The following is a 21,342-nucleotide window of genomic DNA, read 5'->3' as shown; positions in this document are numbered from 1 at the left end:
CATTTTTATAATAAAAAGTGTGCAACTCAGAACACCACCTTGCGGCACTCCAGTTTCCTGGACAAATATTCGGGACAAGACATTACCCACTCGAACACGGAACGTGCGATTGGACAAATAGCTTTCGATTATGGTCAACATCTTTCCTCGGACACCTAAGTGGGATAGGTCTCTTAATATTCCAAATCGCCATGTGGTGTCGTAGGCCTTTTCCATATCGAGGAACACCAAAAGGAAGAATTGCTTGTGAACAAAAGCATCGCGAATTTGTGCCTCGATACGGATAAGGTGGTCAGAGGTAGATCTACCCTCTCGAAAACCGCACTGGTATGGGTCAAGTGATTTGTTTGCTTCGAGGAAATGTATAAGTCGGCGGTTTATCATCTTTTCAAAAAGTTTACACAGGCAGCTTGTTAGTGCAATGGGCCTGTAGCTCGCAACGGAGGATGGGTCCTTGCCCTGTTTTAAAATAGGAATAATAATGGCTTCTTTCCAGGCCGAGGGGATCTCACCGGAAAACCAAACAGCATTATATAGGGAAAGGAGGGTTTTTTGTGTTTCAAATGGCAGGTGTTTCAACATTTCATACACAACACGGTCGGAGCCTGGGGCGGAATTATTGCAGCAATTAAGCGATGCTTGTAGCTCAGCTATGCAGAAAGGTTCATTGTATGCTTCGTGTTTTGTGGATTTACGCTCTAGTTTCTCTTTTTCGATTCTTGTTTTGTATCGTTGGAAAGCTTCCGTGTAATGTGACGAGCTCGACACCTGTTCGAAGTGTGCACCTAGGAAGTTCGCCTGGTCTTCCAAGCTGTCACCTTGTGTGTTTACTAGGGGAAGTGAATGTGCTTGTCGGCCTGCTACCCTACTAACCATATTCCAGACTTTAGCCTCCTGTGTATATGAGTTAATTCCCGATAAAAATTTCTGCCAACTTTGTCTTCTTGCCTGTCGGCGAGTTCTCCTGCCTTGTGACTTTATGTTTTTAAAACTGTCCAGATTCTCGGCTGTCGGCGAGTCCCGAAGCAGCGTCCATGCTTTATTTTGTTTTTTGCGCGCGTTTCGACACTCGGTGTTCCACCATGGCACACGTCGTTTGCCGGGCAGTCCAGCTGTTTGTGGGATACATTTCGTTGCGGCATCAATCAAAAAAGCTGTAAAGTAGTCGACAGCTTCATCTATGCTTAAAGCACGCATGTTGGTCCAACTTAAGAGAGCCATTTTACGAAACTGTTCCCAATCGGCTTTGTCAATTTGCCATTTGGGAACCTGTGGAGGACATACATTGACTATTGGGGTGCTCAGAACTATAGGAAAATGGTCACTTCCATAGGGATTATTAATGACTTTCCATGTTAGAAGGGGCAGAAGTGATGGAGATGTGATGCTGAGGTCTATGGACGAGTAGGTATTGTTCGCAAGGCTATAGTATGTTGGCTCTTTTTTATTCAAGAGACACGTGCCGGAAGAGAAAAGGAACTGTTCAATTAGACGACCTCGCGCATCGCAGCGGGAGTCACCCCATAGACAGCTATGCGCATTAAAGTCCCCAAGTACAAGGTAAGGTTCAGGGAGCTCATCTATTAAAGACTGAAATTCATGTTTTTGCAGTTGGTAATGTGGAGGTATATAGAGAGAGCAAATGGTGACGAGTTTGTTCAAAAGAACCGCTCGAACAGCCACTGCCTCAAGGGAAGTTCGAAGTGGTAAATGTGTGCATGCTACTCCTTGATTAACTATAACGGCTACACCCCCGGATGGCGCGAGTGCATCATCCCGGTCCTTCCGGAAAATAATGTAGCTGCGTAGAAAGTTCGTGTGTTTGGATTTTAAGTGTGTTTCTTGTACACACAGCACCTTTGGTGTATGTTTGTGTAAGAGTTCTTGGACATCGTCGAGATTTCTAAGCAGTCCTCTCACGTTCCATTGTATAATTTGTGCTTCCATATTGGATGTCAGGTAGTGCTGTGTGTACGAGAAGAAGTGGGTGTTGTTTAGGTCGAGATTTAGAGCTCAAGTAGCAGGGCCGTCGTCGGGCCCCATTATCGGCTTTTTGGTTTTCTTAGCGCGCTCCAGGGAGCTACGCCGCTCTTTCGGTACCAGAGGCACCGGAGTTGTGTCCATTGCCTCGTTTGAGGCACTGGACGCCCGCGTATGCGAGCTGCTGGCTTGTTTGTCCGACCTCGCCTGGCGAGGCGTGGTCGTGAGACCCGACGACCCTGGAGTCGCCGGCATCTCTGGCTTGGCAGGTGGGGACTTCGCCTGGTGTGACGAAGTCTTGGACGCCACCGAGCCGGAGGGCGATGTGCTCTCCTTGGCCTCTACGGTGCCGGAGCTTGTAGTGGCCGCCGGTGTGGTCAGATTCAGAGTAGGCGGGGCAGCCTTCGCTGCTCCCACCATAGGGGCGGGTGGCGTTTGCCTCGGCACGCTGCGAGTGGTCCGGGCAAACGCGATAGGCCGTTGTGGTGCTGCCCCCCGTCGCACCACTTCGGCAAAAGACGTTCTTGCTGGAAATGACGATGAAACTCGCTGTCGTGCTTCGCGGAACGTTATGTTTTCTTTTACTTTGATCGTGAGTATTTCTTTCTCTTTCTTCCAGGCCGGGCAGGCCCTGGAGTACGCAGGGTGATCACCTTCACAGTTCGCGCAGTGAGTCCCATCGCCAGCGCAGTCATCAACAGAATGACCCGTCGTTCCGCATTTTGCACAGGTGAGCTGCCCTCGGCAGCTTTGAGACGCGTGACCAAATCTTTGACATTTAAAGCATCGCCGCGGGTTTGGTATGAAAGGTCGTACAGCAAGCTTGACGTAGCCGGTTTCTATGGCCTCGGGTAGTGTGCTGGAGGCAAAAGTAAGTATCAAATGCTTGGTCAGTATTTCGGTGTTGTCGCGCCTTATCTTGATCCTTTGGACTTGAGTGACATTTGAATCTTTCCATCCATCTAATAGTTCTTCCTCGCTGAGGCCAATCAGGTCCTCATCGGAGACTACACCTTTGACAGTGTTCATGGTCCGGTGCGCGCTCACAGAGACGGGGATGTTTCCAAACGCGACCAGATGTGACAGATTAATGTACTGTTCCTTGTCTTTTAATTCGAGGAGTAGGTCCCCGCTTGCCATCCTTGTGGCCTTATAACCCGTTCCTATGGTGTCTTTCAAGCACTTAGCAACAAGAAAAGGTGAAATGGCTCTAGCTTTTTCGGATGATTGTTCACAGTGAATTACGTGGTATTTCGGAAAAGTGTCGTTGTTTTTGGGCCAAAAGAATTCAGATGCATCGGTGCGTACCCTTTTTGGGGCACGATCGGTGGAAGAGGGGTTCAAGGGTCCCATGGAAAAAGTCGCTTGTTCGGCAACGGCGCCTACCACCCACCACGGAGCCCAACAGGGGGACGTGGCAGAACATGTGAAAAGTCTGCGCAACGCCAGCAGTACGCCGTCACTATAACCTAATATGGTCTACCCAAGGTTGGGAGCCACACACGGTTAACCCTTGCCGCCAGGAAAAATCGGAAGTAACGAGAAGGGAGAAGTAGACAGGAAAGTTTAAAAGTGAGAGAAAAAGACGAAGATGAGGCGAGAGAGAGAGACAGGAAAAGGCGACTGCCGGTTTCCCCTGGGTGGGTCAGCCCAGGGGTGCCGTCTACGTGAAGCCGGGGCCAAAGGGGTGTGTTGCCTCTGCCGGGGGGCCTTAAAGGTCCAATCACCCGGCGTCGGCTCAACCCCCAGGATCCCCTTTTCCCCGGACACGGCAATGCCACGCACGGCTAGGCGTGGGAGGGGGTCGAAACCCCCCCGTTAGCTCGGGTCCGTGGTGTCGCTACACACCAAACGCCTGCTTGCGCAGACGCCCCTGCGGGGATAAATAAATAACGATGATGATGAGTCTACGCCAACGCGATGGCAGAAGTGAATCCCAATCTCGAAGGCCTTGCTTTCGCAAGCAATTACGTCATAGACGCCATGTTTGTGCAATACAAATCTCAAAGGCTATGCTTTTGTCAATAGTAAATGCCAATCTCGAAGGCCTTGCTTTCGCGAGCAATTACGTCATAGACGCCATCTTTGCAGTAAGAATCTCGAAGGCCATGCTTTTGTTTGCATCAATTGAAAGATCCTGTTGCTTGCGCCTCTCATGCGGCTAATATTACGGTCAAACCAGGCCAAGCTGTGTGAAAATGCACCATGGCCGCTCTCTTCGGTAGTCACTCGGTCGGCTCCGAGCGCACTTCGCGACGTATCATACGGGAACGGTCCGACAGTTACGACGTAACAGCGGGGTTCCCAGTACATTGTATCCTATGGGAGCTATGCCGGGACCGGCGGAAAACGACGTAACAGCCGGGAAAACGCAGCAGTGAGGAACGTAACAGCGGGGTTCTACTGTATCAATGTCTCCAAAATGAGGAGTTTGCAAGTTTTAGACTGACCCAACACAGATAGCTGGTCAGGCAATTTGGAAACCTCTTTCATGAGGTATCACTCCGAAAGCTCAAAGGTTTTCACTTTTCAAAAAAAGGAAAAAAAATAATTCCAGTACTTTCAAAGGCCTCAATGAAATACTTTTAAATTTTAAGGTGTTTTCAAGGGTTTCAAGGAAACCCTGTTTGTCAATGAGTGCCACTTTTTAGTGTTTAAGATCAGTGTCCCACTCACCAAACGCAGTCAAGCATGATTTTTAATTGCCTTGCCCTAAACGTAAGGTGATTGCAGTAACACATACATATTTCCAATTGAAGTCTATGCAGGATCTGTGTGCACGAATCATTCAAATCACACAAACCATGCACAAGTGCAGCATATTTTGCAATGCCACGCTTTTTTCCGTGGTGTCACCACACAGGCAGAGACTCTCGCCCCATGGTGAGAGCAAAAAGAAAAGATTTCACAAAACTCCTGGAAACTGGCCAAGAAATGAGAGCATGCAACAGAGCTTCAGATGACCAGCACTGTGAGGAATCTGAACTCAATACCAAAGCTCACCAGAGACCATTCATGTGTAACACTGCCAGACAGCAAGGCCTGCAGTAAACATTTTATTTCGATTACAAAAATTTGATGCTGGTGCAGCTGAATTACAAGTGGGATGCTCTTCTTTGAACGCAGCAAGGGGTTTTTGCCACAATGCACACATAATACACACATTCACATGCCACAAAATACAGTCAACATGTTGAAATGAACAATTGAAATAGTAAACCACCAGTGACTGATTTGAACAGGTGTGGTAATACGGTTAAGGATTGGAGATGCCAAAATAAGTTGTTTCCCATGACAATCTTAGTGATCCGTATACACAAGGCATTCTGTGGATCAGCTTATGCAACACGAGTCAGATGTGCACTTGCACAACCAACCCAATTCTCTTATTATGGTCATGATAGTAGTCATAACAATTATGACCTGAAACTCGTTTGAATTCTCAACACACCAAATTACAGTAGAACCCCACTGATACATTCTTGATGGAATTCTAAGTAAATACAAGAGCCAAAAAACAGGAAAAATAAAAAAAAAGTTGTATTGGTGACCTGCATAGAACTCTGTTCCAATGCATACACATGAAAGAAATCATGCGATGTTGCCTGGTGCCTTCAGTCAAGCCCAATGAGCAGAAAAAGTTTTCGGAACACCTGCAGTGGAATATCCTTTTAATAAATCCAGTGCCATCATGGCTGACACCTAGCAGGTGGTCATTTTTAGTGACACATTTAAGAGCCAGTTGCTGGACGCGTTGACGTCTCCAAGCTACCATGCCTAGCAGTAGACAACTGAACGCGTCGCATACGAGGAAGTACCCCCAAAGCGATCGTCCAAGGATGTGGCCTTTCTTGCCCAGGCTTCCTAAACTTTGTCAATGGTGCACACGGTGGCATACTCTGCCACAATATAGTCAAAGGACAAACCTGCAGAGGTGTGAATGGCATCAATGCACGTGATTCTGTTGGTACTGTGGTGTAAAGTGTTTCTAACTGTGCTCATATATCACTAACAACTTATCTATGTTATCTATCTATGGTGTTCATATGTTGGCCGTGTATAAAAGATGTGTAAATAAAGTGACAAGGGCCTGCCTGGAAGCTCGGCTGTACACTCAGTTGATGGTGTCGGAAGCAGGCGTGTGCTTCTAGCGCAATGGTTGAAGGGATAGCAGTCGCTGGTGCGGTCAAAGCGGTCACCCGGGCACAGCATAAATACTGGTGACAAGAAGATGGATGGTACGTTGCCAAGTGCAACGGCAAATGCTCCAGCTCCTGTGCTTGCATCGGCAAACCTCAGGCCTCCGCCGCCCTCCAATTTGAGCAACCCAGCACACAGGAAACATTAGGCTCATCCAATTCAAGACTACCTCTACACTTCGGGCCTGAACAATGTCGTTGAAGAAGTGCGTGTCTGCACACTGGTGTACACTATGGGTTCACAGCACATATCAGAGGCTCATATGACAGATTTCAAGCGAATCACTGGCAAGTTCAACTTCGTCCATCTGGCGAACGAGCTGTACTAAAGCGCTAGGTTTCACCACCAGGTACAGGCGAGTCGGCGAACACTTTCTACACTGCACTGTGGGTCATGGTGCGACAGTGCAACTACCCTTCCACCACTGCTGACTGCATCAGTGCGTAGTGGCACTTGCCAGAGCTATTGCAGGCGGAAATGGCGGCTAAGCACGCAAGCCCATGATTGTGTAAATTTAACGTTAAAAGCGATCGTGGCATGGCATCAAAACTGAGATTACTAATGTGTTTTGTTTTTCTTTTCCGCGCTTTTTCATTGAACCCCAAATAGACGCCATCGCAACAAGAAAGATCACTACAACTACAAAGCACGACAAGGCGCTGGCTGCCATTTCGTCTCTGAATTTCTTACTTGCACGGGTCGGATGTCCATATGAAAGACTTCTCTCTCTTCCCTCTTCATGATTCAGTATGTTTGCAAGCTGCCTCTTTCCGCACATGCGGTAGGCTCCTTATTGTTGTTGAAGTGGTGAAAGTAATCCCCTGCGTTGAACTGATGTCACTCTGCAGCCTTGTAGTCAGTTGGGCGGCTCACTGAACAACCTACGTAGGGGCAACCGTGCTTCACAGCTCTTGTCTTTCCAGAAATTCCCTTCTCATAATGAAAGGAGGGAGTGACAGTCATTGTAAGGAACAGCAGACAAAGCCTCGTTTAACGCAGTAGCGCCCGCTCAAGTTCTGACAAGTCAGGCGTCAGGCACCACATTGGTTACTATGGCAACAACGTCAACAAACATTGGAAAGGACAAGCAACAATGGTGTGCAAGCTTCCCCTACATAGAAGATTTCAGCTCATTTCATTAGGGTGCTCGAAAGTCACAGGGTGAGTGAAATGTGGTCATGTGACCTCGCGATAACAGAGTTGAGAGGAGGCATTTTTTCCCCCTGTATTTTGTATTTTCTAGACCGAATAACTTTGGACTGCGTGCTGCTATCGCTGGCGTCCCTGCTGCACCAACTGGGTGGTTGAATAGTTTTTTAGGGCCCCTTTAAGCGCACCATGAAGCATACCCATCCCTTTGTGCCCTGTCGAAAAATCTGAGCTCGACATGATGGAAGCACAAGGCATAATTAGGCAGATTACGAAGCCAACGCCATAGAGTTTCCCACAATAATACCTAGAGAGACATCTGGTACCACCGTCTATGCAAATTCCCCAAGGGGCGCGGTGCCGCAATGGGAATGATGATACAGTGGAACTTCGATTATATGTCCCCCGGTCCTGCGACGACCCGCGTTTTACGACGAATTGGCTTGTTCCCGGCAAAACCCCCATAGAAATAATGTATTAAAAACCTCAATTGTACGACACAATTTTACGCTGGCCCCGCCTCGTACGACGCTTCGCTGGACTGTCCGAGAAAAAAAAAAGACCTACGATGACGCGGGCTGGCACGCAAACACACTGCGGCCGGGCGAAAAAAGTCGGGAAACCGAGGAACCGAGTTCGTATCCGCGCTGCCACCACAGGGCCTCTTCAATTTTTCGACACGCGGTCGGCCATAGCTAGCCAGAGCCAACGTTGGCCGGAGCCAGCCGGAGCGCATTCGTTTTGTCGCATTGCACTGCGCACTTCCGTTGTCGCCTTTTTTTTTTTCTCTCTCTTCTTTTGGGTGGTTTTGTAGTGACCGTTGTGAGCAGATAACATGGCAGATAATTTCGAGCTCGCTTTCTAGTATGCGATAACTTTCACTAGATTTCGTGTCGTTATACCGGACGTGTTGAACGGCGACTGTTGAGCCAATGTTTGCGACAGCCGCGGGAACCGGAACTCGCCGCTGTCTAGCTACCAGAGGGCTGGGGCGTTTTAGCCGCTCGCGATTGGTCGAAGCTTGCAAATCGAATAGGCCTACTGCCGTGCTGCCATTCAGCCATTCCTTCACGTGTTTGCCTCATCGGTTGGTTGTGCTGTGCCGCAGCTGCTATGTCCACGTGCAAAATTTTCTGTGTTCGGACAATGGTGTGCAAGGAAGCTTTCGAATTCTTGGTAGCGAGTGCTGCGTCTCGCAATGTCACAGAACCGAAAACCGCTGACGCTCGGAGAAAAGCTTCGCATAATCGAGGAGGCAGAGAAGCGGAACGGAGCAACAAAGGCCAGCATTGCCCGCGACCTGAACATTCCCGAGTCGTCGCTGAAAACGATCCTCGCGAAGAAGGACAGCATCCTACTAAATGCGGCAAAGTTCGGCCTGAACAGGAAGGCCGCGAAAGATGGCAAATATGCTGCCATGGAGAAGGCCCTCGTTGAGTGGTTGCGTCAGGCCCGCAGTTCAGGAATCGCCGTGGATGGCGCAATTTTGAAGGAGAAGTCTGAGACAGTTGCATTGCACTGCGGCATTGACGACTTTAAAGCCTCCAATGGCTGGTTGGATCGCTTTAAAAAACGCAGTGGAGTTGTGTACAGCCGCTGCTGTGGAGAGAGTGCGTCACTCAGCTCCGACACTGTAGAAAAGTGGACTGCATTGCTGCCGGAATTGATACGGGTATACAAGCAGTCCGACGTGTTCAACGCGGACGAAACTGGATTATTTTATAATATGCAGCCAGAACAGACATTGGCATTCAAAGGAGAGAGCTGTCACGGGGGTAAGCGAAGCAAAGAGCGTCTTACCGTATTGCTTTGCGCTAATGAAGACAGCTCTGAAAAGCTTCCTGCCCTCGTGATCGGCAAGTTTGAGAAGCCGCGATGCTTCAAGAATTTGAAAAGGCTGCCGTGCCAGTACACATTCAACCGGAAAGCCTGGATGACGGCTGCTATGTTTTCTACATATCTGCAGCAGCTGGACTCCAAAATGGGGGCTAAGAACAGAAAGATTCTTCTTCTGCTTGACAATGCGCTATGCCATCCATCAGATATGTCGCATTTGAGAAATGTGAAAGTTGTATTTCTGCCCCCCAATTGCACTAGCCAGCTGCAGCCACTTGACGCTGGCGTCATCAAGTGCATGAAACAGAAATATCGGAAGTTTCTGGTGCAGCGTCGGCTGGCGGGCATGGAACGCAAGCAGTTGGATAAGAAGCTTTCTGTGCTTGATGCAATGCACTACATTGCTAGTGCATGGGACGCAGTCACGCCAGAAACTATCGCCAACTCCTTCAGGCACTGCGGCTTTAATAGAAGTGGTGCTTGTTCTACCAGTGAAGCTGCACTGCCTGTTGACGATGAACCAGAGTTCGGCAGCCTGGAGCTGCCTGGATCTTTCGCGGACTATGTTGGTGCCGACGACGACGTTGCAGTGTGCAGTGAAGTGTCGCTGGATGACATTATCGAAACTGTGTGTCCCGACACTGCGGGAACTTCCGACGAGGAAGAGATGGACGATGCTGCAGAGGCTAGCGTGTCCGTTCCGACTTACGCAGACGTGTTGTGCTACGTCGACCACATTCGGCGGTTTGCTTGCGCACGCGATGAGATCGGCGACTTGCTGCCAGATGTTGCAGCTATCGAAAGAAAGCTGATGCGTCGTGGCTGGGCAAACTCTCAGAAGAAAATCACAGATTTTTTTAAAAGGTGAAAAATAAAGGTTCGTTCACACCTCCGATAAAATGCGTGGTTGTCATTTTTTCAATTAATTTAATCTACGTTCCTCGGAGCAGCGTAGGTTTGTGCCGCGGACTTTCTTAGGCATTATGTGCCCGCTGTTGTGGGACAAAAATGACCGTCACTGCCTATATTCTCGGTTTTTCGATTATACGACGCCCGGATTATACGACGATTTTGCGCGGTCCCCTGAAAGTCGTATAATCGAAGTTCCACTGTATATGCATCTGCGAGGCTTGTGTTGGTTGGCATTGAGCGAGGCTTGGCCTAAAATGTGGATACGGCTGCATAAAGATTTTCTAAAATAAAAGTTTCATAAACGGATTCCATAAATCCGTTTTACATTTCAAAAGAAACATTTTACTGACCTGCAGGGTATAAGCAAATGGCGAAAGGAAGAAACAGACAACAAACTGCCGCAGAGTAATTGCTGACCTTGTCTGCCTTGAAACTCTAGCGGCCGTTCGCCCCATTTTACGTTGCATAAAACTGCACATCGAAGTAGAAGTTCTCAAAGTTAAATAAAGCTTGTTTCTGCATAATGCTAAGAAATAACTCATTTCGGGTTCCTCCAGTGCAAAACTAATGCACAGAATGGTTCTAGCCAGACGCAGCTCAGAGGTGTCCGGCCTGTTCGTGAACGATGCCAATTCAAGTCCGACATATACCAGCATTCCCATGCATACAACAGCATCGTAGTGCCAGTATTCCCTCTATGTAATAGTAGGAAACTCTGGCCAACGCGATGGTTTGCCAGTCTGGTGGTGGTGCAAAAGAACTCTGGCAGCTACCGCTTGTGCGTGGACTTGACGAAACTGCACAAGCACGCCCTCTGGGAGCAACAAGTCTTACTGTGGAACGCATACTGAGGCTCCTTGGAGAGGCAAAGGTCTCATCTAAGTTGGATGCGACGTCTAGTTTTCACTGGGTCAAGCTGCCAGAGATCAGCCAGGAACTTACAACGTTCGTAACACCTTTCAGCAGGTACTGTTTCTGCAGCCTACCTTTCGGCATTATGTCTGCCCCAGAGTACATTTTCAGCGCCGGATGTACCGCATTCTGAAGGGGCAGCAAGGCATGATCAACATGATCGATGATGTCCTGGTGTTCGGCCGCAACCGAGAGGAGCACAACAAAAGGCTTTCCGAGGTGTTGGACCGGCTACGCCGGGCAGGGCTGACTGAATAAGGAAAAGTGAAAGTTTGGCAGGTCAAGTGCCGAGTTTTGGGGCACCGTGGTTTTGTCAGACGGTACCTCGCCAGACCCAGCTAAATTTGAAGCCGTTCAGAAGATGGAACTGCCCGTGGATGTCGGAGGTGTTCGAAGGTTCATGTGAATAGTGAATCATGTCACCAGATCCTGCCACATCTGTTGGATACGTTACGTTCGATTTGAGAACTCCTGTGCAACCAGAAAGTCTGGTTGCGGGGGCTTCACCAGCAAGCGGCTTTCGAAAGAGTAAAGGCGATGCTTTCTTCGGAAACTTGCATGGCCTGCTATCAAAATCACCTAACAGTGATATCCGCGGATGCAAGACCAGCCAAAGCATGAAAGACTGACTGTGGCCTTTGCTTCACGCTCCCTCACGAAGACCGAGCAGAGGCACAGCCAGACGGAAAAAGAGGCCTTAGCTGTCAAAAGGGTCATGCAGCACCCGAAGCTCTGGCAAGCACCAGCTTCGGTGCTGGCACTTGCCAGAGCCATCAACCAAAGTTTAGTGTTGGCTGATAAGCTATGCCCCAATTCACTAGTGCCACCGGACTGGCGGCTGGTCCGGTCCGCGTGCCAGCGTTGTGATCACCGTGCTTCATTGTCGCGAGTGCTCCTCGTTCACAGCAGCGTTCAAGAGGGCTGCCAATGCCATTCTCCATGCCAAATGAAAACGAACAACAGTTATTCTGTGTGTGCGATTTTTGGGGTGGTCAACCTATCTTCAAGTTGACAAACTTGTGTAAATACAGTATGTCATAGATGCCATGTGCTTTTGCTTGCTGGAACTGGAAGCACATTATGGGTGTCGCTTGCGCCACTCGTGTGGCTAATCTTGCGGTCAAGCCTGGCCAAGCTGCGTGAAAAGTCTGCTCTCTTCCGCGGATGCTCGGAGGGCACTCCGTGACATATCGTACAGTTGCGACGTAACAGAGGGGTTCCCAATACACTCAATCGTATAGGAGCTATGCCGGGACCGTCAGAAAATGACATGACAGCCGGAAAACTGTAGCAATGAGGGAATGTAGCAGCGGGGTTGTACTGTATTCTCCCAAACATTTTGCCCCAAGCAAATATTGCAGCCTCAAGTCTGCGTCGATCTTTAGGGAAAAAAGTGCCATTATTATGAGATTAAATAGATCTTGTTCACTGCACAGCTTATTGTCTGAAAGTGCAGCCGTGGCTTAAACTCACCCTCATCCAGGTTGACATATTCCACACTTTGGTCCTCCTCTCCCGTCAGGCGATTGCGCTTGCGTCCCACAATGTGTGCACGGTCATCCAGATGGTGGCCAATGGTCAGTTCCTGCAGCCCTGACCGACTGTCCTGCAGTGATCGGCGGGTTTCCTTCACCTGAAAGTTGGGGATGATCAGAAGTGTTGTAGTTCGGGCGAGTTGGTCACCCATGAACTTGGCTTGTATTAGCGCCTACCCGTCTGTCGTGTAGTGTCTACTTCTTATTTGTACCGCGCTAATACAAGCTAAGTTCAGGGATGATGCTTTGCGGTCAGCACATGCGATCTACATTCCAGCCTTTACACTGCTAATGATGTGAGCAACTCAACTACGACAGTTGACCGCTACTGGTCAACTGTTAAACTTGTGATGTTTTCGGCAAGACCTCATTTACTTCAGCCAGAACTCCTTTCCTCGAATATACCTTCGTTAGAATGACGGGGCACGTACATGGCACAGGCTTCTGACAGGGACAAACGTTACCCGCCTAACATGGTAAGTCCAACTTTCTTGATCCCGCAATGTGTTACACTGGCATGCTACTTTGCAATAAAGTAAAAAGTTTGGCGAGGTGGTTTACGCACGTTTGAAAAATGCGAAGGATAATAGAGAAGGACGCATAATTTGCCTATACTACAAAGAAGGTGCAATAAATGCCCTTTTGATGGTTTGCATTCGTGTGCACTGTCTCTCTTTTGTTCTTGGTGTGCAAGAAGAGACCACACACTTGTTAGGCCTCTTGCTCCACACCATCTCCAAAGCTTGGAAACAACACAGCTCACTTGAAACAGCCATCTCGGCTCGCTCACTGAAGCCTACAGCAAGTTAGAGCAAGTTAGGGTACGCTGGCTGTCTATGCGTTCAGCTGTGCAACATGCTACGGCAGGGCTGTCCAGAAGAGGAAACGCATGGCCCCGCTCGACCTCCAGCATGCACAAGGACAATAAGCACCCTCAGAGCACCAACTGCATGCGTGTGGCACAACAGGCTGTTATCGCACTGGACTGGACATCACAGTGACAGGCCATCGGAGAATTTTCGCTCAAAGCCCTCCTACAATTGCAAATGCAATCAATAGCTAGGAGGAAGCATTGTGTGGAACAGGTGGACTCTGCAAACCAACTGCTCCCTCTCTCTGGAGCCTATTTTCAGGGCCAGCCTGGGAGTGCACTCTACCCTGGCACACCAAGCCTCATGGAATTACTAGGCCTTTGTCATTGCTGGGGTGAGAGACCTTTCGGTACAACAAAGCTACGAAAATGAAATTAGAGCAAGGCAACTAGAAGCTACCACTTCAAGCTGAAGAAAGTAGATTGCTTGGGAAGGCGCTAACAAATAACCCCAACTGCAACTGGAAGGCCACCAAATAATGCCAACTGCAACCTTCGCATTAAGTCATGGTCCACAACGATACCTATCTTGTGAGTTTCACAATCCAGTGAAAGAGCTTTATCACACAATCTGTGTGATAAAGCTCCTAGTCCACTGTGTCACTCACAGAGCTGCCGACTTGAGTTCTGCTAGTCGTACCCGGTGCCTTTCATGCCAACTATTTGGACTTCCCAGGTACGTTGTTTAGAGAAAAACCTGTACTACTCCAGCGTCGCAAGGTCATTCATCGCGTCACAATGACCTTGAGCCACCGGAGTGTAAGCACAATGCAAGACGTGTCCTGTTGCCCTGGGCAAAATAAGAGCCGCACGGCTCGAGGCACGAGCCATAAAAATGCTCTTGGCTCTCGGATGCTCCACATCGGACACTAGAGCCGAAGCTGCTGCTCTTTTCTCCACGCGCCTCTGTCCCTAAAAGTTGAGCGACATAATCCACTGCTGAGAGGCGTCGCAGCTGCACTCGCTCGGAGCCTCAACACTGCAGTGACTAGGTGAAGGTTTAATGGCTACTTTGCCAGTGCTTGTTCATACAGTTTCGCATTGATGACGCACCGGTTGGGCAGTTTGTGGGTGGGCTTCAGTGAAAGTGACAGGCTGAATCCAATCATCCAGTAGACATGGCAAGACAGCAGGCTGCGAAGTCTCAAGCAAAGGCAAAGTTGCCTGCTGAAACCCCAGAGCAAAGGGAGGTCAGATTAGCATGTTATGAAGAAGCTTACCAAGTGCAGAAGCCTGCCAAGGTCAAAATAGTGCAGCCACTGCCTGTGTGCAGTCCTTGCAAAAGGAAGCCAAACATACCTTTCGTTTGTGATAACTAGGTTTACAAGAGTTAAACATCAGCCAATTCTTTTAACTCCTTGGAAGTATTCATTTGGGTTTTCTCTCTGTGTGGAGGGAACAACCTGTAGACATCTTCGTAATGCTATTGTGGGATGCGGAGTCGGTGAAGGACGGATCCCAACATAAAACAAAACGATGTTTATTAACGCAGTAGCAGCAGCAGGGCAAGCATGCCGATGCTGCGCTTCGGAAGGTTAGAGAAACAAACATGCAACCAAGCTTGATAGCTTGGGTTATATAGCCAGTAGTGGTGACGTAAGCCTCCGGTGACGCTGTCCCTTATCTGAAGCGTGGTGTAGCATGCAGCCGTGTCACGCCGGCCTAGATAGTGACGAGGCGGAGGCTGCGCCGGTTTGTGCGCACTGTGTCGCCACATCACCCCCCCGCGGAGTGCAGAGCCCTCAGGGTCTGTAGAAATCTGGGAGGCGTACCAGACGTCCAGAGCGTGTCGTGACCGGAGCGGGCTGCGACGTCGGTGGCTGTGGATAGATGCCTGTGGTTGGAGTGGCGCTGTCCGGCTCGTTCGAAGCGATGTATGCGGGCTTGAGCCGGTCAATGGAGACGCGGACGTCGTTTCCGTTCAGGCGCAGAGTGAAGTTCTTGTTGTCGCGATGGACGACCAGGTAGGGTCCGCTGTAGGGTGGCTGGAAAGGCCTGCGGACGGTGTCGTCGCGGAGGAAAGCGTGCGTGCACGAAGCTAACTCCTTGAACACGAAAGGTGTAGGCTTGCAGTGGTGGGCTGCAGGTGACGGGCGTAAGGCGGCGATGGTGCGTCGGAGCCGGGCGACGAAGTCGGTGGGGTCTGACGTCGTAGTGCTCGATGGCAGTGCGGCGAGGAATTCACCTGGGAGACGGAGTGGTTCCCCGTAGACGAGCTCTGCTGGTGTAGCGTGGATGTCCGGCTTGAAGGTGGCGCGAAGACCGAGGATGACGGCTGGGATGGCCTCGAGCCAGGTTGAGTCCGGGTGGCACATAATGGCGGCTTTGAACTGTCGGTGGAAACGCTCAATCATTCCGTTGGCACAGGGGTGGTAACTGGTGGTCCTCAAGCGTTCGAAACCGATGGTCAGCCCGAGGAGCCTGAAAAGGTGCGACTCGAACTGTCGTCCTTGGTCGGTGGTTACGCGGCGGGGGGCGCCGAAACGAGCAATCCAGCCGGTGAAGAAGGCCGAGGCGACGTCTTCCGCGGTGATTCCCTCGAGGGGCCATGCCTCGGGCCATCGAGTGTACCGATCGATGGCGGTGAGGCAGTAGCGGTAGGGGCCAGCCGGGGGAAAGGGTCCTATGATGTCGAGGTGGACGTGCTCAAACCGACCAGAGGGCTGAGGGAATGTTCCGAGTGGTGACGTGACGTGCCTGGTGACTTTAGCGCGTTGACATTGAATGCAGGAGCGCGCCCAGGTGCGACAATCCCGCTGCATGGAGGGCCAGACGTAGCGGTCAGCCACGAGGCGTGTCGAGGCGCGTATGCCGGGATGGCTGAGGTTGTGGAGCTGGTTGAAAAGACCACGGCGATGGGACAGAGGTACATAGGGCCTGGTTCGTCCTGTCGACATGATGATGATATGTGGTGTTTAATGGCGCAAGGGCCAATTGATGGCCAAAGAGCGCCAGTTCATGAGACAAGGATGTGAACAATGGTTGCGGTAAGTAGCTGTACAGGGGCCTTAAAATTCCTCGCGCTAAAGGCGGGTAAAACATATATATATATATTAAAATCATGAGAGTGACGTGAAATATGTGCAGTGGAACTAATGACAAGTGGTCGCAAGAATAAAACTATGAAGATATGACATCAGCACCACTGCCTCGTCAATGCCCTTGAGTCCAAGGGCCGCGAGGCAAGTGCTATCTTTAACGTATTCACCGCAGCAGCGACCTCTGTTTAGAGGCCGTGCTACGGATCACCTTGATATATGACATGAAAACTCTGTACATCGTTTAAAAATGCAGACAATGACTGGTATGTAAAAAGCGGGTCCCTACCGATGAACATTGAAGGATGAAGTGGAAATTGCTGTTGGTAGGGAAATGAAAAGTGCTTTTTTCTGATAGCGTCGAGTTCCTTGCACTGGATAAGGATGTGAAGGACAGTGAGTGGCTGGCCACATCTATCACACAAAGGTGGCTCGCCACCGGACAGAAGGTGTGTGTGTGTGTACTGTATGTGTGACCAATCCTAAGTCTGCAGAGTGTAACTTCTGTGTGGCGTGATTTCGATACTGGCGGCCAATTACCCAGATGCGGTTTGACAACGTGTAGCTTATTTCGTGTATGCGTATCCCATGTGGTCTGCCAAAAGGATCTGAGCTTTCTTTTCAGGAAGTGTTTTAGGTCTAATGGGGGAATAGCTAAGGATGTGTTGTGACTGTTTTCGTGGGCAGATGCTGCTAGCTGGTCCGCTAACACGTTGCCTTGAATCTCGCGGTGCCCTGGCACCCAGCACACTACGACATGTTGTTCAAGTGCGTAGATCGTGCTTAAAAGAGAATACAGCGAGACAAAGATGGGGTTTTTGTGTCTTTTCAGAGTTTTTAAAGCTTTTACCACGCTTAGAGAATCTGTGTAAATAACTGCCTTTTGTAGTTTTAATTGATGAATGTGTTTAACGGCCGCAAGTATCGCGTAAGCTTCTGCCGTGAAGATACTTGATTCAGGGTGTAGAATACCGGAATCCGTAAAGGATGGCCCAACGGCTGCGTAAGACACAGAAGTATCGGACTTTGAGGCGTCTGTAAAGAATTCTGCACAAGTGTATTTGTGTTGTAGTTCTAGGAAGTATGTACGGATATGTGCAATAGGCGCGTGTTTCGTTACTTCCATGAAGGAAAGATCGCAGTCTATAAGCTGCCACCGCGACGGCGGCAGTTGTGCAGCGGGAGCCAATAGATAGTGTTCGAAAAGTGGCACACCCGTTTCCTCAGCTAAGCCCCTCACACGAAGTGAGTAGGGCTGTCGCACCGAGGGACGGTGGTCGAAAAGGGCAGAACTAGATAAATCATTTATTGTGGGGTGTGAGGGGTGTTCCTTGTCTGCGTTCACTTTGAGATAGTATAGAAACGACATGTAGGATCGCTGCAGGTGGAGCGACCACTCGTTCGATTCGACGTAGAGGCTTTCCACGGGGCTGGTGCGAAAAGCACCCGTAGAAAGACGAATACCCGAGTGGTGGACAGGGTCAAGCATCTTCAACGCGCTTGCTGTCGCAGACTGATATATTATCGCCCCATAATCTAGGCGCGTGCGTGTGAGGCTTTTATAAAGATTCATCAGACACTTCTTGTCACTACCCCACGTAGTGCGTGACAATACCTTTAAAATATTCATGGTTTTTAAGCACTTGTTTTTTATATACTTTATGTGTGATATGAAGTTTAGTTTCGTGTCTAGAATTACGCCGAGGAATTTATACTCCGTTTTCACAGGTAGCCGCTGACCATGCAGCTCAATGTCCGGATCGGGATGGAGGCCTCTCTTTCTTGAGAATAATACGCAAGTACTTTTTTGCGGGTTAAGGCTGAACCCGTTCTCGTCTGCCCATTTGGTTACCTTGTTCAAACCAAGTTGCACCTGCCGCTCGCACATTGAAAGGTTGCCAGATTTAAATCCGATCTGCACATCGTCCACATAAGTGCAATAAAACATATTCCATGGAATACACAGACGTAGGGAATTCATTTTTATAATAAACAGTGTGCAACTCAGGACACCACCTTGCGGCACTCCAGTTTCCTGGACAAATATTCGGGACAAGACATTACCCACTCGAACACGGAACGTGCGATTGGACAAATAGCTTTCGATTATGGTCAACATCTTTCCTCGGACACCTAAGTGGGATAGGTCTCTTAATATTCCAAAGCGCCATGTGGTGTCGTAGGCCTTTTCCATATCGAGGAACACCGAAAGGAAGAATTGCTTGTGAACAAAAGCGTCGCGAATTTGTGCCTCGATACGGATAAGGTGGTCAGAGGTAGATCTACCCTCTCGAAAACCGCACTGGTATGGGTCAAGTGATTTGTTTGCTTCGAGGAAATGTATCAGTCGGCGGTTTATCATCTTTTCAAAAAGTTTACACAGGCAGCTTGTCAGTGCAATGGGCCTGTAGCTCGCAACGGAGGATGGGTCCTTGCCCTGTTTTAGAATCGGAATTATGATGGCTTCTTTCCAGGCCGAGGGGATCTCGCCGGAAAACCAAACAGCATTGTACAGGGAAAGGAGGGTTTTTTGGGTTTCAGAAGGCAGGTGTTTCAACATTTCATATACAACACGGTCGGAACCTGGGGCGGATTTATTGCATGAGTTCAGCGATGTCTGTAGCTCAGCTAACCCGAAAGGTTCATTGTATGCTTCCTCGTGTTTTGTGGATTTGCGCTCTAGTTTCTGTTGTTCGATTTTTGCTTTGTGTCGTTGGAAAGGTTCCGTGTAGTGTGACGAGCTGGACACCTGTTCGAAGTGTGCACCTAGGAAGTTCGCCTGTCTTCCAAGCTGTCACCTTGTGTGTTTACTAGGGGAAGTGAATGCGCTTGTCGGCCTGCTACCCTACTAACCATGTTCCAGACTTTAGCCTCCTGTGTATATGAGTTAATTCCCGATAAAAATTCCTGCCAACTTTGTCTTCTTGCCTGTCGGCGAGTTCTCCTGCCTTGTGACTTTATGCTTTTAAAACTGTCCAGATTCTCGGCTGTCGGCGAGTCCCGAAGCAGCCTCCATGCTTTATTTTGTTTTTTGCGCGCGTTTCGACACTCATTGTTCCACCATGGCACACGTCGTTTGCCGGGCAGTCCAGCTGTTTGTGGGATACACTTCATTGCGGCATCAATCAAAAAAGCTGTAAAGTAGTCTACAGCTTCATCTATGCTTAAAGCACGCATGTTGGTCCAACTTAAGAGAGCCATTTTACGAAACTGTTCCCAATCGGCTTTGTCGATTTGCCATTTGGGAACCTGTGGAGGACATTCGTTAACTATTGGGGTGCTCAGAACTATAGGAAAATGGTCACTTCCATAGGGATTATTAATGACTTTCCATGTTAGAAGGGGCAGAAGTGATGGAGATGTGATGCTGAGGTCTATGGACGAGTAGGTATTGTTCGCAAGGCTATAGTATGTTGGCTCTTTTTTATTCAAGAGACACGTGCCAGAAGAGAAAAGGAACTGTTCAATTAGACGACCTCGCGCATCGCAGCGGGAGTCACCCCATAGACAGCTATGCGCATTAAAGTCCCCAAGTACAAGGTAAGGTTCAGGGAGCTCATCTATTAAAGACTGAAATTCATGTTTTTGCAGTTGGTAATGTGGAGGTATATATAGAGAGCAAATGGTGACGAGTTTGTTCAAAAGAACCGCTCGAACAGCCACTGCCTCAAGGGAAGTTCGAAGTGGTAAATGTGTGCATGCTACTCCTTGATTAACTATAACCGCTACACCTCCGGATGGCGCGATGGCATCATCCCGGTCCTTCCGGAAAATAATGTAGCTGCGTAGAAAGTTCGTGTGTTTGGATTTTAAGTGTGTTTCTTGTACACACAGCACCTTTGGTGTATGTTTGTGTAAGAGTTCTTGGATATCGTCGAGATTTCTCAGCAGTCCTCTCACGTTCCATTGTATAATTTGTGCTTCCATATTGGATGTCAGGTAGTGCTGTGTGTACGAGAAGGAAGTGGGTGTTGTTTAGGCCGAAATTTAGAGCTCAAGCAGCAGGGCCGTCGTCGGGCCCCATTATCGGCTTTTTGGTTTTCTTAGCGCGCTCCAGGGAGCTACGCCGCTCTTTCGGTACCAGAGGCACCGGCGTTGTGTCCATTGCCTCGTTTGAGGCACTGGACGCCCGCGTATGCGAGCTGCTGGCTTGTTTGTCCGACCTCGCCTGGCGAGGCGTGGTCGTGAGACCCGACGACCCTGGAGTCGCCGGGATCTCTGGCTTGGCAGGTGGGGACTTCGCCTGGTGTGACGAAGTCTTGGACGCCACCGAGCCGGAGGGCGATGTGCTCTCCTTGGCCTCTACGGTGCCGGAGCTTGTAGTGGCCGCCGGTGTGGTCAGATTCAGAGTAGGCGGGGCAGCCTTCGCTGCTCCCACCATGGGGGCGGGTGGCGTTTGCCTGGGCACGCTGCGAGTGGTCCGGGCAAACGCGATAGGCCGTTGTGGTGCTGCCCCCCGTCGCACCACTTCGGCAAAAGATGTTCTTGCTGGAAATGATGATGAAACTCGCTGTCGTGCTTCGCGGAACGTTACGTTTTCTTTTACTTTTATCGTGAGTATTTCTTTCTCTTTCTTCCAGGCCGGGCAGGCCCTGGAGTACGCAGGGTGATCACCTTCACAGTTCGCGCAGTGAGTCCCATCACCAGCGCAGTCATCAACAGAATGACCCGTCGTTCCGCATTTTGCACAGGTGAGCTGCCCTCGGCAACTTTGAGACGCGTGACCAAATCTTTGACATTTAAAGCATCGCCGCGGGTTTGGTATAAAAGGTCGTACAGCAAGCTTGACGTAGCCGGTTTCAATGTTTTCGGGTAGTGTGCTGGAGGCAAAAGTAAGTATCAAATGCTTGGTCAGTATTTCGGTGTTGTCGCGCCTTATCTTGATCCTTTGGACATGAGTGACATTTGA

The 21,342-nt window shown here is 49.5% G+C and overlaps 1 protein-coding gene across 1 annotated transcript in view; it reads right to left on the bottom strand.

Annotated features, from left to right (window-relative positions):
* Window positions 1–21,342, bottom strand: part of LOC119390941 (myeloid leukemia factor 1) — a 56,905-nt gene that overhangs the window by 9,519 nt on the left and 26,044 nt on the right. Inside the window, exon 4 of the mRNA XM_037658656.1 lies at window positions 12,463–12,622. Coding sequence (XP_037514584.1) covers window positions 12,463–12,622 — 160 coding nt within the window. The remainder of the gene's footprint in view (window positions 1–12,462; window positions 12,623–21,342) is intronic.

The sequence above is a fragment of the Rhipicephalus sanguineus genome, chromosome 4, assembly GCF_013339695.2.
Source record: "Rhipicephalus sanguineus isolate Rsan-2018 chromosome 4, BIME_Rsan_1.4, whole genome shotgun sequence".
NCBI lineage: Eukaryota > Metazoa > Arthropoda > Arachnida > Ixodida > Ixodidae > Rhipicephalus > Rhipicephalus sanguineus.
Note: the sequence above shows the minus strand (reverse complement) of the source record. Positions and strands in the feature narration are given on the sequence as shown.